Here is a 15,543-nt window from a genome sequence, read left to right on the forward strand (position 1 = left end):
GGAGAGAGCAGGACTGTGGCTAGGGGGCTGGGCAGCTTCCTCCAACCTGATTGGTTGCTCTTGGGTAATACAGCCAATCAGGAGGAGGTGTGAGGAGTCTGAGGGGTGGGGCCAAGGAGAGAAGGAAACAGCATGGAGTGGTGAGAGGTGTGTGTGTCTTGAGAGTGTCACACCTTTCATCATTGTGTCCAGTAATTTTGGAGAAGCCAACTGGCAACCCTTGTGATATATTGTGACGGTAACTTTGTGACAGGCTATTAATAATACACAACAAAAATACCTGGGTTGAACTGAACAAGGCTTAGATATGATAAAATATAATTTATTCCTTGAAAAAGGTGAACACATGAGATATACAAATAACAAACAAAATATGCACTTACTTAAAGTTGGCATGATGAAATAGTCAGAAATCGTGACTAGCAGTTCATATAGCAATCTTGAATATCACAGAAGACACGAAGACAATAGCCATAGGCTGGGCCTTGTTCATATACAATTATTTCCCATTGAACACAACCTAAACCCTGCCCCTCTCATAAATCAGTGGTGAGGTTGACAGGCTTACCCCAGAGTAAAACTCCTCCCACCCAAGGACGTTTAAAAACTGCTTTTCCTTTCTAAATAACTTCATAACTTCAGTTCAGTGGTACTTACTGGCACGTGAGACGTATTAATACATTCCGGCACGCATGACGCTCCCAATAAGACTAAATATTACCGTGTAATACTAAAATTAAGAGAGATATTAATAAGCGCTATGTACTTTAATGGCGCTATATAAATAAAGACATACAATACAATCTGTCTCTTAGTACCTGCTAGACATCATGTGTCTGTAATCCTTATGTGCGAATCAGTCCCACGAATACACATATGTAGCTTTTAGCACGTTCAGCCGAGGACATCTCATAATATTCTTATATTTAATAAGGTCACTCATTCTGATATCACCTTGCGTAACCGCACCCCTGGCCCCCATAACCCCTTGTCAATAAATCCGTTGAAGCAGGGACTCGTGTGTAGAGAACATTTGTCACAGGTGCTAGATTTCACACCCAATGCTCCAGACATGGGCCTAGCTGTCTCTACCAGCAATATACCCTTGGTCTGCCAATTAGGTATTAACATACTGTACACTACACCCCCTTTTGAAGCCCAGATATTTCTGAAAAGACACCACACATATTTGTATTTTCCTAAACTGTAGCTCATTAACCCCTTAAGCCCCAGTGTGTGTGTGGTGCAGACACTGGCACAGAAACAATACATTTATACAGGGGAATAAACAGTTGGATGGCAGAAGCAAGGCAAAAACACATTACTGGACCCCAGTCCAGTTAACCCCTTGCTTCCCAGGTGAGAGTAGAGGGTGGCCAAATGGGGTGTAACCCCTTTAATCCCGGGCCAAATCCTCTCTCTCAATACATATATGGCTGCTGATGATATTGTATAGAAAACCACAAGGGTCATTTGTTGTACAAATTCAGCCTAAAACAGCGGAGTTGGTAAACCAGTGTTCTTTCTTTTGTTCTTCCTCTATTTTTAGTCTTCAGCTTATGTATGATTGGAAGCTCCCAGAATCACAGCCAATGTAGTCATACACTAAGACAACCTCAGCCTAATTCTGATTACAATGAAACATACATGGGCCTGTGCTTATCAGACACAGCCTACAATATATATACAATAATACACTGCGCGCAGGCAGTGACTGGGGCCGTATCTTGTTCACGCTGCGCACGCCATAGTGCGCGCAGCCACGAGCAGTGGGAACGAGGCCTAAGAGAGTTCATTGGGGGTGATTTATCACGGCAAATTTGGAGCAAAATTCACGCAAATTGCATCGTTTTCACCTGGCGTCTCTTTGCATCAATGTATCATGGTGTTTGCTCCAAGTTTTGCGTGTGTGTCCCCTTGCTATTTGGGGAGTGACAATAGGAGGAGTTAGGGGGGAGTCACATGACGCACAGATTATAATGAGATGCAGCAAACTCTGCGTCTCCCTGCGCCACTTTTTATCTTATATTTGCGTAAAAAAATCCGGCCGGTCTGAGGTAACGATTTGCATCGGATGTAAGAAACTCTTTCATACGTGTGACGCAAACAGAAAAACGAAAACGGAGAAATGCGTCAAACGTAGAAACGCGTTTCTTACATTTCATGTCTATATATCTCTCCCGTCGGTCCCTGATTTACGGTGATACCTCTCTCCGTTGTCTGTCCACACTACCTACCCCGCTCCACGCCGGGCCTCTCTCTCGCACCGTCCCGTACCCCAGTTCGCAGGAGCAGTTTGCTGGTCTTTGCTTCCTCCACTGGATGAGGATTTTGAAACGGGAGCCGTTAAGAATTTCAGCCTGGATGATCACAGGCGGGACAGGAACCACTGCAAGAGTAAGAATAGTGTTATTTATGGGGAAACTTGTGGGTTCGAGTGTCAGCTCACCGTGACCTTGTCATTTTATCTGCCTATGAGTTGGGCACCGCGATTAGATTGCAAGCTCTTGGGAGGCATATTGTCCATATACAATGGTGCACAGTGTTGGGGCTGTACACCAAAAAGATTGATGACCCATCCATTAGGCGAACCTAGGTGGTTGCCTATGGCACCAAAGGTCCTAGGGGCGCATTAATAACAATAATAAAAAAAATCCTCTTATTATTTATTTATCTTTTTTTAACTATTTTTCTTTTTTTTGGCCGGTATTTTGGCGCCCTATTATTTTTATTTTGCGTCGTGCTGGGGTACAGTCGCACCCCCTGCGGCCCCAATAGCTACGTCACTATTTATTTTCTTTTTGGGGCGCACATTTTACGTTTCGCCCTAGGGTGCGTGAAACCCTTGCGCCGTCCCTGCCTGTGTCACGCTAATGATTTATCTGGAACAGGGGCGGCCAACTCCAGTCCTCAAGGGCCACCAACAGGTCAGGCATTCAGGGTATCCCTGCTTTGGCACAGGTGGCTCAATCAATGGCTCTATGATTGAGCCATCTGTGCTGAAGCAGGGATATCCTGAAACCCTGACTTGTTGGTGGCCGTTAAGGACTGGAGTTGGCCACCTCTGGTCTGGAATGAACCATGGGGCAATTTATCACAGGGCAACAATAATGGATTTGTCCATTGCTCAGCACGGCTCTGCTCGGCTATTGCAGTTCATGAAACCCTTAGGCTGAGGACATAGAGGGTTGAGCCGCGCTGACGCTGAGGCTCGCCTGCTGAAATCTGCGCGATTTCATGCCCATGCAGGCGAGCCAGCGGGCGCGATCGGAGGCGGGGGGAGACTGAGGGAGGCGGGGCAGTGACGTCGCTGGGCCAATCGCCCGCGACGCACCAACGTCGACGTCACGGCGCCGACGTCACGGCGCCGTGACGTTGACGCAGCTCCACGCTGATTGGATGTTTTCAGCCGACAGCGCTCTGAAAAATAGCTTGGCTGTCGGCTGAAAACTCCAGCGCCTCAGCACGCCTGCGGATGCTCGCGTGAGCCCCCTCTCAAGGCATCCTCATTGAGGATGCAGGGGCTCAGCGCGGAGCGTCCGCATGGCTCAGCGCGGCCTGTCCTTCTATGGCCTCGGCCTTAGAGGTGGGATCCCACATAGCCGACAGAAAACGACATTTTATAAAGAATGTAATAGTCTTAAAGAACCATTTCCTCTCAAATAAAATAAGCCGGGTGAGAAGCCGGGCGTCTCTGGAGCTCATCCTCTTTCATTTCAGCTCCTGGGACCCCCAGCTTCCAGAGATACTTACCTCCGCAGAGGCGCCGGTATCTCTCTTCCGGTTTTTAATGCTCCCACGCGAGCCGCACCGGATGAAAAGCTAGCCTGACAGAGCGGCTACCGGCACCCCCTTTTGAGGAAGCAGGGGGGCCCCCAGTGTTGAAATAATGGGGTTCGGCTCTGGACACTCCCTGTTTTAATCCTATGTAATAATAATAATAATAATAATAATAATAATAAAAAAGGCCAGCTTGGATTGCTACTTTAACAAACGGCGTTATTTCCCGGGATTATTTCCCTATGCGCTTCTCTCTTTCTGAACGCGAGTTAAACACCTGTTTCAGAGTCTGGATCAGACAACACCAAGACGCACTTAACATCCCGTTATTGGAAGATAACACAATGTTATGCTACAGTAACATAACGTTACCCATGTTAATGAGATGCAGAATAGAATGGACGTTGTTTGTGCATATAATAAGCTTTGAGGATACACGTTATAGGAACATCAAATCTGTTCCTATATTAGGTAACATGTATGAGCCCGAATTTAACAGAGCTGAATGGAGTGTCACTAATTCAAGTACTTTTCCATTAAAATACCATATTATTTTCATTCGTTTTGGCCCAGGGGGTGGTTGATATCTCTGATCGTCTCCTACTATTAGTTAACGCCTTATCAAGTGACCCGGCCAAAGGCCATTATAACCGCCCCAATCAACCATCTATGTAAATGTTCGGGAATGAGCAGGAAGGACTTGTCCTGGAGAGCCCCAGCTGAAATACAGTACGGAGAAAAGAAATACAGAAGAAATATAACATAGCTGCTGTAATCAGTCCCGTTGGCGTGTACATATAATGTATGCAGAGAGAGACACTTTGATTGAATAGAATGTACCTATTTCTTCCAGTAGAACGTGTACAAGGTACGATTGTGACTGTCCCAGGGCATTGCTGGCCCGAACTACAACTTCAAATGCTGTGTCCTGTGATCTGTTCACTGGAATTGTGACGTTGTTACTTCCAACAAATATCTGCTCTTCTGTTGTCTGCAAACTAAAGCAACCAGTTAAAATCAGGAACCCGAACTTATACTGACAGGTAGGGTTGCCAGGTGCCTTCTGCAAAAATACTGGGCACAATGGTGAAACTTGTGATGCGCTCGACACACACCCCCCTCTCCTCTCTCTCCGCTCCATGCTGTTTTCTCCTCTCCTTGGCCCAACTCCCAGGCATGTCAGGTTTTAAGGATATCTCTGCTTCAGCACAGGTGGGTCAATCAGTGGCTCAGTCAGAGATTCAGTCACCTGTGCTGAAGCAGCGATATCCTGAAAACCTGACCTTTTGGGGGGTCTTCAGGACTGTAGTTGAGAACCCCTGATTTATTTCTGATGAAAGACCCCACAATAGGTCAGGTTTTCAGGATATACATGCTTCAGTGCAGATGGCCCAATCAGTGGCTCCCTGCTTCAGCACAAGTGGCCCAATCAGTGGCTTAGTCTTTGACTGAGCCACTGATTGAGCCACTTGTGCTGAAGCTGGGTTATCCTTAAAACATGACCTGTTGGAGGGTCTTGCGGACTGGAGTTGAGCGCCCCTGCATTAGGGATCATACTCCAGGTACTTACAAAATCAGCTCTTTTATTAACAAATGTTGATCATTTAGTTCCTTAAAGGAGCAATTCATGCTCTTGTTTTATTGTTTTTTTTAACCCAAGGTTGAAGCCGGGCGTCTCTGGAGCTGAACCCCTTTAATTTCAGGTCCGGGGACCCCGCTTCCCGAGATACAGACCTCCAAAAGGAGTTGCCGGTATCGTGGCAAAGTTTAAAGCTCCTGCATCCCGCGGGCCAATAGAAAGCAAAACCTGATGACGTCACGGCTTCCTATAGGCCCGCGGGAGCTTTGGAACTCTGCTACTACGTGAACCCTGCTAGCCAAGCGGAACAGCTACCGGCACCTCCTAGAGGTCTGTATCTCTGGGAGCAGGGGGTCCCAGAGATTAATTAAATGGGTTTCAGCTCCGGAGACCCCCTGCTTCAATCCTATGTTAAAAAAAAGATTCGCAAAATCAATCACCCGCTTGGATTGCCGCTTTAAGCCCTCTCCTGTGCTTCTGCCATCATTAACAATTTAACTGGGACATATTAGGTTTCCTATACGGTTTTATTAGAAATCAATTGTGATTAAAATCAGAATTGGTTGTGTGGCTATTACCACAACCACATAAGACTCATGTACAGCTGCGAGATATATTTAATCATAGTACCAAATTAAGCATTTTCGCACCTGAACCACAATCTTGTGCTTTGGTGATAAAAACGGGCGGCACTGTTTCCAATCTCTGCTTTTCATGCAGTCGTAAATTGTGGGCTGAAGATAACGTCCCTACAGTATATACAACGTGATACGTACTGGAAGCGACGTTTTGCCAAACCTCAAAGGGCTAACGATGTCGCCAAATTATTGAGGTTTCAGCTAAATACCGTGAGCGGAGCGCGCTGGGGTCCCTGTTTGAAGTCCGCAGAAAGCAAATCTAGCGATTTTAGAGAATTACGCAAATTAGGATTTTGAATGAAATCTCGATGTGCACTAACTTTATGCACGACAAATAACCCTGGCTGAACCGCGGCAAAATAAAGGTCAATTGCGTCTAGTTTGCAGGCGAAAAGGTCTGCTCATCGCTATAGTCAATTAATTCAATGGGAAAATACGCTGGTGAAAGAAAACAGCATCAATATTTGTACTTGAGCAAAAAGAACTTAATATTTTCATTTTTTAAAGACCTAAAATACAGCCTGTTACTCAGATGGGTGGTGATTAGGGAAAGCTTAGAATCATTTGCCGTGCAGTCATAATAAAAACCCATATTACAATTCACAAGTATTGTAATTAATACGTGATAATTTTTGCCATCTTGTTTCTTCTAGAGTGCTCAAAGTTTTAGCGTAATCCTAAAAATATAAAATATCAATGTCATCTCTTCCTCCCCCTGCTTCCTGGAACCCTTTAGCAAAAACCTGACATTCCCACACTGAGATTGCTTCAGAAGATAATGAGGCACTTTAGCTGTGAACATCAGAGTACATGACCTCTTTCAACTAATTTAACCTAGATATATTTCAACCGCTGCTGCTGAAGACTTCCTTTCGACGTGCCCCAGATTAATCAAAACGCAGATACTGAACAACTAAAACTCAACGAGATTACCATCAACGCAAAGAATACGTGTAGTACAACTATTTTACATCAGATATGAAAAACTACAGTATTTGGCAATGAGCTTTCAATAACAGGAAGCGCTATCTTCATCCATCATTTCCAGTACTCAGTCCACTTAGGCCATCTAGTCCAGAGGTCGCCAAAAGGTCAGCTCCATCCGTGGCTCACTCATTATGACTTATGTAATTCCACATGTTGCACGATGTGAATAATATACCCACTATCAAGTTGTTTACATTCTGTGCGCCAGAACCATGGTCCAAAATAACGAGAATGAGAAGATAATTGTATCCGTGTATCTCAGGCACCCAAATTAGATTGTGGACTATTTTGCGGGTAGAGCTTCATTTTGTCAAGACTTTGGCAGCCTTATATAAATAAAAATGAAGTGAACAATGCAACTTACTTGTTCAAGTGCACGGTGTATGCCGTGTGTATATGTGTATACTGGCCTCGTTCCCAAGCACACATCATATACACGGACTTCTCTTCACGTGAACACGTTACATTAGTGGGTCGGTCTGGAGGAACTACAGTGAAATACAAATCATCATTAAGTTTCCATACTCCCCATAGGAACATATTAATACATTGAAATCATAAACGTTGACGAGCTCACTCTGGGAGGATGCAAATTTATGACAGCGCCAACATACGTCTCCTAAACGTAACTTTACCTCTATTGTACTAAATGTTTCAACGTAATAAAAGACAACACTATAAAGGATCTTCGCCATATGTGTCCCTTATTAATGTAACAAAATAAATAAAAAATAAGTAGTATGATGCCTTTTATTGGACTAAGAAAGGGTGAGTGTACAAGCTTTCAAACCTCACGTGGACCTTCTTTAGGTGTATTTGTTGTTAGGAAAGACATAGAACATGGGTTGACCATCTCCTGTCTTGAAGGGCCACCAGCAGATCAGTCTTTGAGGATATCCCTGCTTCAGCACAGGTGGCTCAATAAGTGACTCAGTCAATGACTGAACCACCTGTGCTGAAGCAGGGGAATCCTTTAAACAGAACCTGTTGGTGGCCCTTGAGGAGCGGAGATGGCCACCCCTGATCTATAATATCTCCAATTTGTCAGCACGCCCTCTTGTAAATATTCTCTACCTCGTTGTACAACTTCCCCACCTGAAGAAGGACCCTGTGAGGTTTGGAGCTTGTACACTTACCTCTCACTTGACCAACAAACGGTATAGTACTATCATCTTTTCCCTGACATTTCTACTTAATACAGAGCACTCGAGCAGCGTGATTCTCTTGTCTCTGCTCCACCTACATTAAGGCCTGGGACCCGCTGCGCCCGGCGGCGCGGGCGGCCGCACGGGCGTTCCCCACCAGCAGGGGAATCCTCTGGAGCCGGTCCCAGTCCCTCCTCATGGCACAGCTCACTACACACTGTGACGCGTCAGCCGCTAGGGGATTCAAGAGAATTGTAATCCCAAGCGTCGACGCGTCACGTGGTGTGGCTGTGAGCCAATGAGGAGGGGAGGCTTCGGGAGGAGGGGAGGCTTCGGGAGGAAGGGAAGCTTCGGGGAGCGGGGAGGAGAGTGTGGAGGGAAAGCAGCGTGAGTGCCTGTCTGTGTGTGTGTGTATGTGTGTGTCTGAGTGCCTGTGTGTGTGTGTATGTGTGTGCCTGAGTGCGTGAGTGCCTGCCTGTGTGTGTGTGTGCATGAGTGCCTGTCTGTGTGTCTGTGTGTGCCTGAGTGTCAGCGTGTGAGTAAGGCAGCCCACAGCAGCTCCCTCCTGCAGCCCGGGAGCCCGAGCCCGTGGAGGGGGGGGGGGTAGCGGGTCCCTCCGCTTAAACCACGCCCCTCCCTCCCACTCCAGCCCCGGCTCCCTACAGACTGCATATCGCGGTCTGTGTCTGTCAGCGCCCCGCCTGTCTGCAGTGCGGGCGCGCTGACTGAGGGAGTGGGGCCTTAGGAGCTCAGAGAATATGCAATGAGGTTTAGAGAACTGATTTTTGAATAAGAGGAATGACTATTTCATAAGATAAAAGAAGAATCCAGTCCTATGTAATTCCTGTGCCTCTATAATATGTATTATTACACAGGGCCTCATGCAGAGAGCATCGTTATTTCAAAACTCGCCATTTTTTGTTCAATTTCCTTCAGAAAACGGCATAAAATGGCGAGTTGCGAAAAACGCGCCATTTTTTTATTTCTATGTTTAAAACTCGCCTCGCGGCTGGCGAGAACCTCCATCGCGCCATTTTTAAAACTCTCCGAATGCAGAGAGGTGCGAACGGCAAGTAGCGGCTGTTCGCGCCAAAAAAAGGCGCGATTCTCGCATTTTTGCCGCGCCACGAAAATATGGCAAGATGGCGCTCGCCGCCTATAGTAAAGGGGAAAAAAAGGCGCGAATTTGTTTTTACACGTTTCTGAAGCGCGCATCTCGCCAATTTAAACTCGCCACACGCATCCATGTTAAACATAGCAGAATTCGCACTTTTCTGCATATGGAGAATAAAACTCTCCAAAAAAGCTACTTTTTATGAAATTCGCCATTTTTAAAATTCTATGCTCTCTGCATGAGGCCCTAAGTGTCCATAAGATTGCACATTTACAGTGCTGGTAGGGATGCCTTCAACATTGCTCTCTGTCTTTGAAAATAAAGCATCAGACCAAAGGAACCGGCCGATCCAAAAGGACCTCTGCAAAGAAAACCAAACGGTGAATTGCTGCTTACTTTAACGTAAGCAGTGACGTGAAGCAGGGGTGCGCAAACTGGGGTGTTTCCAGGGAGGTCGCGAGCTTCGACCAGGTATTTAAATCAAATGTCCGGGGATATAAAATGTACGTTTTTGCTAAAAGATGGGGTTATAAGAGCCGCCCTGTCCTATGGGATGGACTTATAAATAAAGATATACATACATACATACAATTGTCTGTCGTTTATGATTGATTGTTTTTTTTTCTTAGCATCCCATACAACATTGAATCCAGTGCAGAGCAAATCCTGATATTTAGGATCATAAAATAGATTTTGAAATGATGTGTAACGGACGACTTGCTCACTTTCACCCTGGCCTGTAGCGCATGGGAGCTACCTGCGTGCAATTGTAGTAACAATATTCTTATTGATCATAATTCATTGCTTATACAAACAGAAAATACTTACATCCCGCATGTAGGATGGCCACGCATAGCAGGTGCTCCCTACCCTTACAGTTGATGAAGCAGGTGACAGTATAAGACTCCCTGACATCGGTGAGCCGAATGGTAGCTGATGTCTGATTTCTCCAGTCTGGTTTGGCGACGCTGTCATTTAGAAACATAGAAAGGTTGTCCAGCGCGGAACAGTCTTTGATTATAGATATGCAGGTTATGGTTATGTTGGACCCCATCAAGAAAACTGGAGCAGGTTCCACCGTGATGTAACCTGAGCATTCCACAAACCCTGCGCAAGGAAACAAAATACGCTCATTATCTATTTGGATCTGGTGCTGTCTGGGTTCAATGAGCTCTAAATATTACTGCAGGGTTCGTGTTCGTCAGAGTTTGCAATCCAAAAGGTACAATCCCCGCTCTCCTCTTGCCCTATCGTCCTTGTTATACTACCACCGCCCTCCCCATCTCCAACATCTCCCCTACTAAGCCCTATTCTTATTAGGAACAAGGAAGGCCAAATTCACGTTTAGCAAATGACTGCCGTGCGCATTCCCAATCAATGTATTTGCAGTTAGGGCACATGGAGATAAGGCCCCTTGACCGTAGTCACACAGCGTTAACAGTTATAAATTGGCATTTCCCACTTCAGAGACCAGCACCTTATCACACTGCCGTAGCTTCTTTTAATTCTCATGTGGGGAAAGCTGACGGCAGGTTTGACCTATATTACAGAAACCGTAGGTGTTTCTATACTGTCTGTTAGCAGAATCCTCTTTTACCCAGTAACATTCTAAGTATTAATACACAAAACCAGCTAAACACAGACCTATGAACGCCTTCTGTAGCAATGATCCCCATCGTTAAGGTCGATGCTGCCAGACAGGCCAACAACGCAGCCCCTCTGGCAGCTAAAGGTTTAACCAGCTTTTCTCTGCTCCTTTGTTTCATTAATATCTGTGTCTCTGTGTGACAGGTTGAATAAACGTCACCAGTCACATACCTGGCAGACCTATGTTTAGTTTTGCAGTGCAGCAGTGACGAGGTTAAGTTCAGTTGAGAGGGCTGCTTAATTAGTCTGATCCCAGCTGCCTCATCAAGGTGCTTTAAAAACACCAGGCTAGACACACATGAGAGCTAGCTGGTCAGGAGACAGGAGTGAAATGCTGAAGTAAGATTACTGCTACAATGTCTGTTTTCAAAGTACATGTTTGATGAACTGTCTGTGTCCTGCATGCTGAAAAGAAGCTGCATTGTTTTTCTATGCTGAAGAGAAGCTATTTTATTTTTGTATGCTGACAAGAAGCTGTTTTGTTTTTGTGTGCTGTATTTTTTTTAAGGCTCAATAAATAAGCCTTATCAAGAAAACCTGCGTGTGGTTGCATGTACCCTGCAACACTCTGTTTTCATGAAGATTAACAACGGTAATAAAATGTAAAAAAATAAAAAGATATATATTTTGGTCACGCAGCACACATCACCTTCACACATGTTCATAGCAAACACGATCACTATCCAGGCCACTTGCCATCTGTAAGTAGTATGACCCATAATGGACTTCTCTCTAGGCCAACATTGATGCTGCAGGTAAATAAGAAAAAGGTGCTGGTTATGTATACGTCTGCAAGACCCCCAGTAACATGACAATATTGCTACTGACTCCCACAAAGGGATTAACCAAGCAAGAGGCTTATTGTGTGGCTATTAAGGGTTTATTTGGAAAGTCTCGGGTAGAAACAAAATGACATTACAGTAATCGCCTCCAGGAGTTAAACTTATTCAATGTTCGGATCTTGTTTCCTGGACATGCCTTGTTCTTTTCATTTATTTCTTTTTTTAAACCTAAATGTTTATTGATTGTCAATATATAATTAATAGAACACAGCAAATAAAAATACTATTGATGAGAGAGAGAGAGAGAGATACAGAGAGTGTTTTCACTGGACAGCCGTGCAGCAAAAACGAGACAGCACACAAAGGCAGTAGTTCAAAAAAACTATTGAAGTATGTGGCGCACACACCGACGTTTCGCTCCTCACAGAGAGACCTTTCTCAAGGGAGTGAAATACACTAAACACATAGTGAAAAAATATCAAATACGAAAACACAGTAGTCCAATGCAATCGATGGAGGAAATAATCTGATAGTGAGTGGTGAATATAAAAAGTCCTGAAAAAGAGGCACAATATGGTAAAGTACACACACAATCTGGCAGGATAAAACAGCATTGCAGGAAACATCCTGGTAAAACACATAGGCTCGGTGGACGCCGCTCAAACGGAAGGTGAGTGGTATGCAGCACGCTCTGACGACTCGTGTCGACCCGCGTCGATCCGTCTCTGGGAGATGACATCAGAGGACATGACAATGTTGAAATGTCCGTATTAGAATTCGTAGCTGTATCTTAGTTAGCAGCTATCAGCTGGATACTCAACCACTTTGGTATAGGGATATGAGCTATGCGATCACTCAGCAAGGAACTCACATAACCCTACGCATTTTGCTTGAAAAAGCTTCATTAGGGGTAATGACATGTGACCGTATCTGACTCCCTACAGAGGCAATCAAATGCAGTGATAGGTTGATTTCATGGGAGGGATAGTAATCAATCAATTCACTATTTAAACAATCGTAGCTTTCAACACAATGTCAAGATTAGATCTATACATATATCAGATGATAACATGGGACAGAAATATGGTTATTAACGTGGAACAGTTTACAGAATACAATAGAGCACAATGTAGCAATCTCAACAGAGGGATAACTACATAATGATTAATACAAGTACAATACTCATAGAAATAGAGCATTTCATATGTGGCAAATTATTAGAGTAACACTATCACAAGTACATAGAAATAAGAGACTAGAGAAAGTAACAATATAGATACACAGGCATATAAACAATCAAGGTTAAGGAATAGATTGAGAGGGAGACATGTAATTGATGACAGGTTGTTAGTTGATGAGAAATACGCCTAAATCTATGTCAACATTTACACCATTTGGAAGCAATGTTTTAAGTGTGTGTATCGATCTAGTTTCTGATTTGGAGATGAAATTAACCATATCTCCTCCTCTCCAGTTGGATTTTAATTTTTCTATTCCTATACAACGGATTCCTAAAGGAGTTTATTGTTGGTGTTCTTTGAAATGTTTTGAAATATTATATTGAAGAAGACCCTCCTGAATATTGGTGATATGCTCTGCAAACCTGATTTTTAGTTTTCTGGTTGTCCGCCCAATATACTGTTCATTGCTTTATTGTTTATAGTATTAAATAGACAATATTTTGTCAGTCACAATTTATAAAAATTGTAACACTGTATTGAGTTCCTGTTCATATTGAAGAGAGCCCCCTGACTTGTTTAGGTTCATTTATATTGAATTTGCATTTTAAGCATTTGAAAAATCCTTTAATATTTGCTGTAACATTCAGGGACGTTTTTTAAGACCTCCTGAGACGGCACAGAGCTATTCTATCTGTTAGGGGTTGTGCTTTTGTAAATACTATTCTTTGTATTTTAGGAAGAGTAGGTTGTAAAATTGAATCTTTTTGGACCAAATGCCAATGTTTATTTATTATTCATGTACCCCCAACCCTCTCTAATAGCGTGTCTTAGATCAGATGCATTGTAAGGAACCCCAACCCTCTCTAATAGCGCGTCTGAGATCAGATGCATTGTAACGAACCCCAACCCTCTCTAATAGCACGTCTGAGATCAGATGCATTGTAACGAACCCCGACCCTCTCTAATAGCGCGTCTGAGATCAGATGCAATGCATTCAGTATTTGGTACAATTTTCAAATGACCCGAAAATTGCAGGAAACGCTTTATGGCTGCCACAGAACACCTGTTGATAAACACTGCCCTAGCACCTATCACATTTCGACCACTGGCTTAATGTTCATAATGTCCTTTTAAACCTACCTTAATCAGTGAGCCGGTGTGTGCTTCTGCTGCATTTCCCCTTCTCAGCAGCTCCTAAAAGTGAAATGAACTTTGCACATCACTACTTACGAGCGTTGCACGCCTACCTGTTTCTCTATCGCTTCAAGAATCTAGGACACAAAAATCTCAGGGCATGCTCATTTAGTGGCGGCCTTTTCTCACAGTCAGAATGCAACCCATTCTCCTGGGGCCTCAGTCTGCGCTCAGAGCCTGCGCTCACAGCCTGCGCGCTCTTCTGGTTCACAGCTTCTGTTTGCAGAACATATCTATTAGGACCTTGTTTTTATGGCGCGATTCATATTTGTATTCTTGAGCGAGGTATTAAACGGTGGAATAATTCAGTGGTGTTCTTTATTTACCCCCTTCTCTGCCAGAGGAGCCTGAATATTGATCATAACTAGACATATATTCAAATGCTTTCACAGGCAAATGAACACACTTGTACTATAACATGCATTTAGAGATTTTTTTTAATACACTTTGCTCAAAATATACAATTAGGCTGAGTCCCCGCTGGCGCTGACCACGCTATGCGCTTGGCGCGTTTACCTCTAAACAAGTAAATCTTCACGGTTATGCTCACGCGGTACGCGCGCAGGGTTACATGACCCTGCTCTGACCAATGGGGAGAGAGAGGCAGAATATGCAGAGTGGAGAGAGGTAAAGGGGGGGAAAGGGGGTACCGGAGAGAGGTAAAGGGGGGAAGGGGGGACGCAGAGAGAGGGGGAGGGGGGTCGCTGAGAGAGGGGGGGTCGCGGAGAGACGGGGAGGGGGGTCACGGAGAGAGGGTGGGAGGGGGGGCGCGGAGAGAGGGTGGGAGGGGGGGCGCGGAGAGAGGGTGGGAGGGGGGGCGCGGAGAGAGGGTGGGAGGGGGGGCGCGGAGAGAGGGTGGGTTGGGGGGCGCGGAGAGAGGGTGGGAGGGGGGGCGCGGAGAGAGGGTGGGAGGGGGGGTGCGGAGAGAGGGTGGGAGGGGGGGCGCGGAGAGAGGGTGGGAGGGGGGGCGCGGAGAGAGGGGGGAGGAGGGGCACGGAGAGAGGGGGGAGGAGGGGCGCAGAGAGAGGGGGGAGGAGGTGCGCAGAGAGAGGGGGGAAGGGGGGAGCGGAAGGGGGGAAGGGGGGAGCGGAAGGGGGGAAGGGAGAGGTGAAGGGGGGAGCGGAGAGAGGTAAGGGGGGGTAGCGGAGAGAGATAAGGGGGAGCAGAGAGAGGTAAGGGGGGGAGCGGGGAGAGAGGTAAGGGAGGGAGTGGGGAGAGAGGTAAGGGGGGAGCGGAGAGAGGTATGGGGGGAGTGGAGAGAGGTGAAGGGGGAGCGGAGAGAGGTATGGGGGGGAGTGGAGAGAGGTGAAGGGGGGGAGCGGAGAGAGGTGAAGGGGGGAGTCAAGAGAAGTGGAAAAGGAGAGAAGGGGGAAGTAGAGGGGGGGAAGGTGGGGGGGAGGGAAGAGAGAGGAGGAAGAGAGAGGGGGAAGAGAGGGAGGGAGAGGGGGAGGGAGGAGTGAAAGGGGGGAGAGGAGTGAAAGGGGGGGAGAGAGAGA

At 45.7% G+C, this 15,543-nt stretch overlaps 1 protein-coding gene across 1 annotated transcript in view; it reads right to left on the reverse strand.

The window, feature by feature from the left end:
• Window positions 1-14,035, reverse strand: part of LOC142503308 (interleukin-12 receptor subunit beta-2-like) — a 38,466-nt gene extending 24,431 nt beyond the window's left edge. Inside the window, exons 1-6 of the mRNA XM_075615457.1 lie at window positions 13,994-14,035; window positions 11,540-11,639; window positions 10,072-10,350; window positions 7,349-7,472; window positions 4,621-4,778; window positions 2,238-2,389 (exon numbers count right to left, since the gene is read on the reverse strand). Of these exons, the coding sequence (XP_075471572.1) occupies window positions 2,238-2,389; window positions 4,621-4,778; window positions 7,349-7,472; window positions 10,072-10,350; window positions 11,540-11,609 (783 nt within the window). The 5' untranslated portion in view covers window positions 11,610-11,639; window positions 13,994-14,035. The remainder of the gene's footprint in view (window positions 1-2,237; window positions 2,390-4,620; window positions 4,779-7,348; window positions 7,473-10,071; window positions 10,351-11,539; window positions 11,640-13,993) is intronic.
• Window positions 14,036-15,543: the final 1,508 nt, after the last annotated feature.

This window comes from Ascaphus truei, chromosome 10 (genome assembly GCF_040206685.1).
Source record: "Ascaphus truei isolate aAscTru1 chromosome 10, aAscTru1.hap1, whole genome shotgun sequence".
In the NCBI taxonomy this organism is placed as follows: Eukaryota; Metazoa; Chordata; class Amphibia; order Anura; family Ascaphidae; genus Ascaphus; species Ascaphus truei.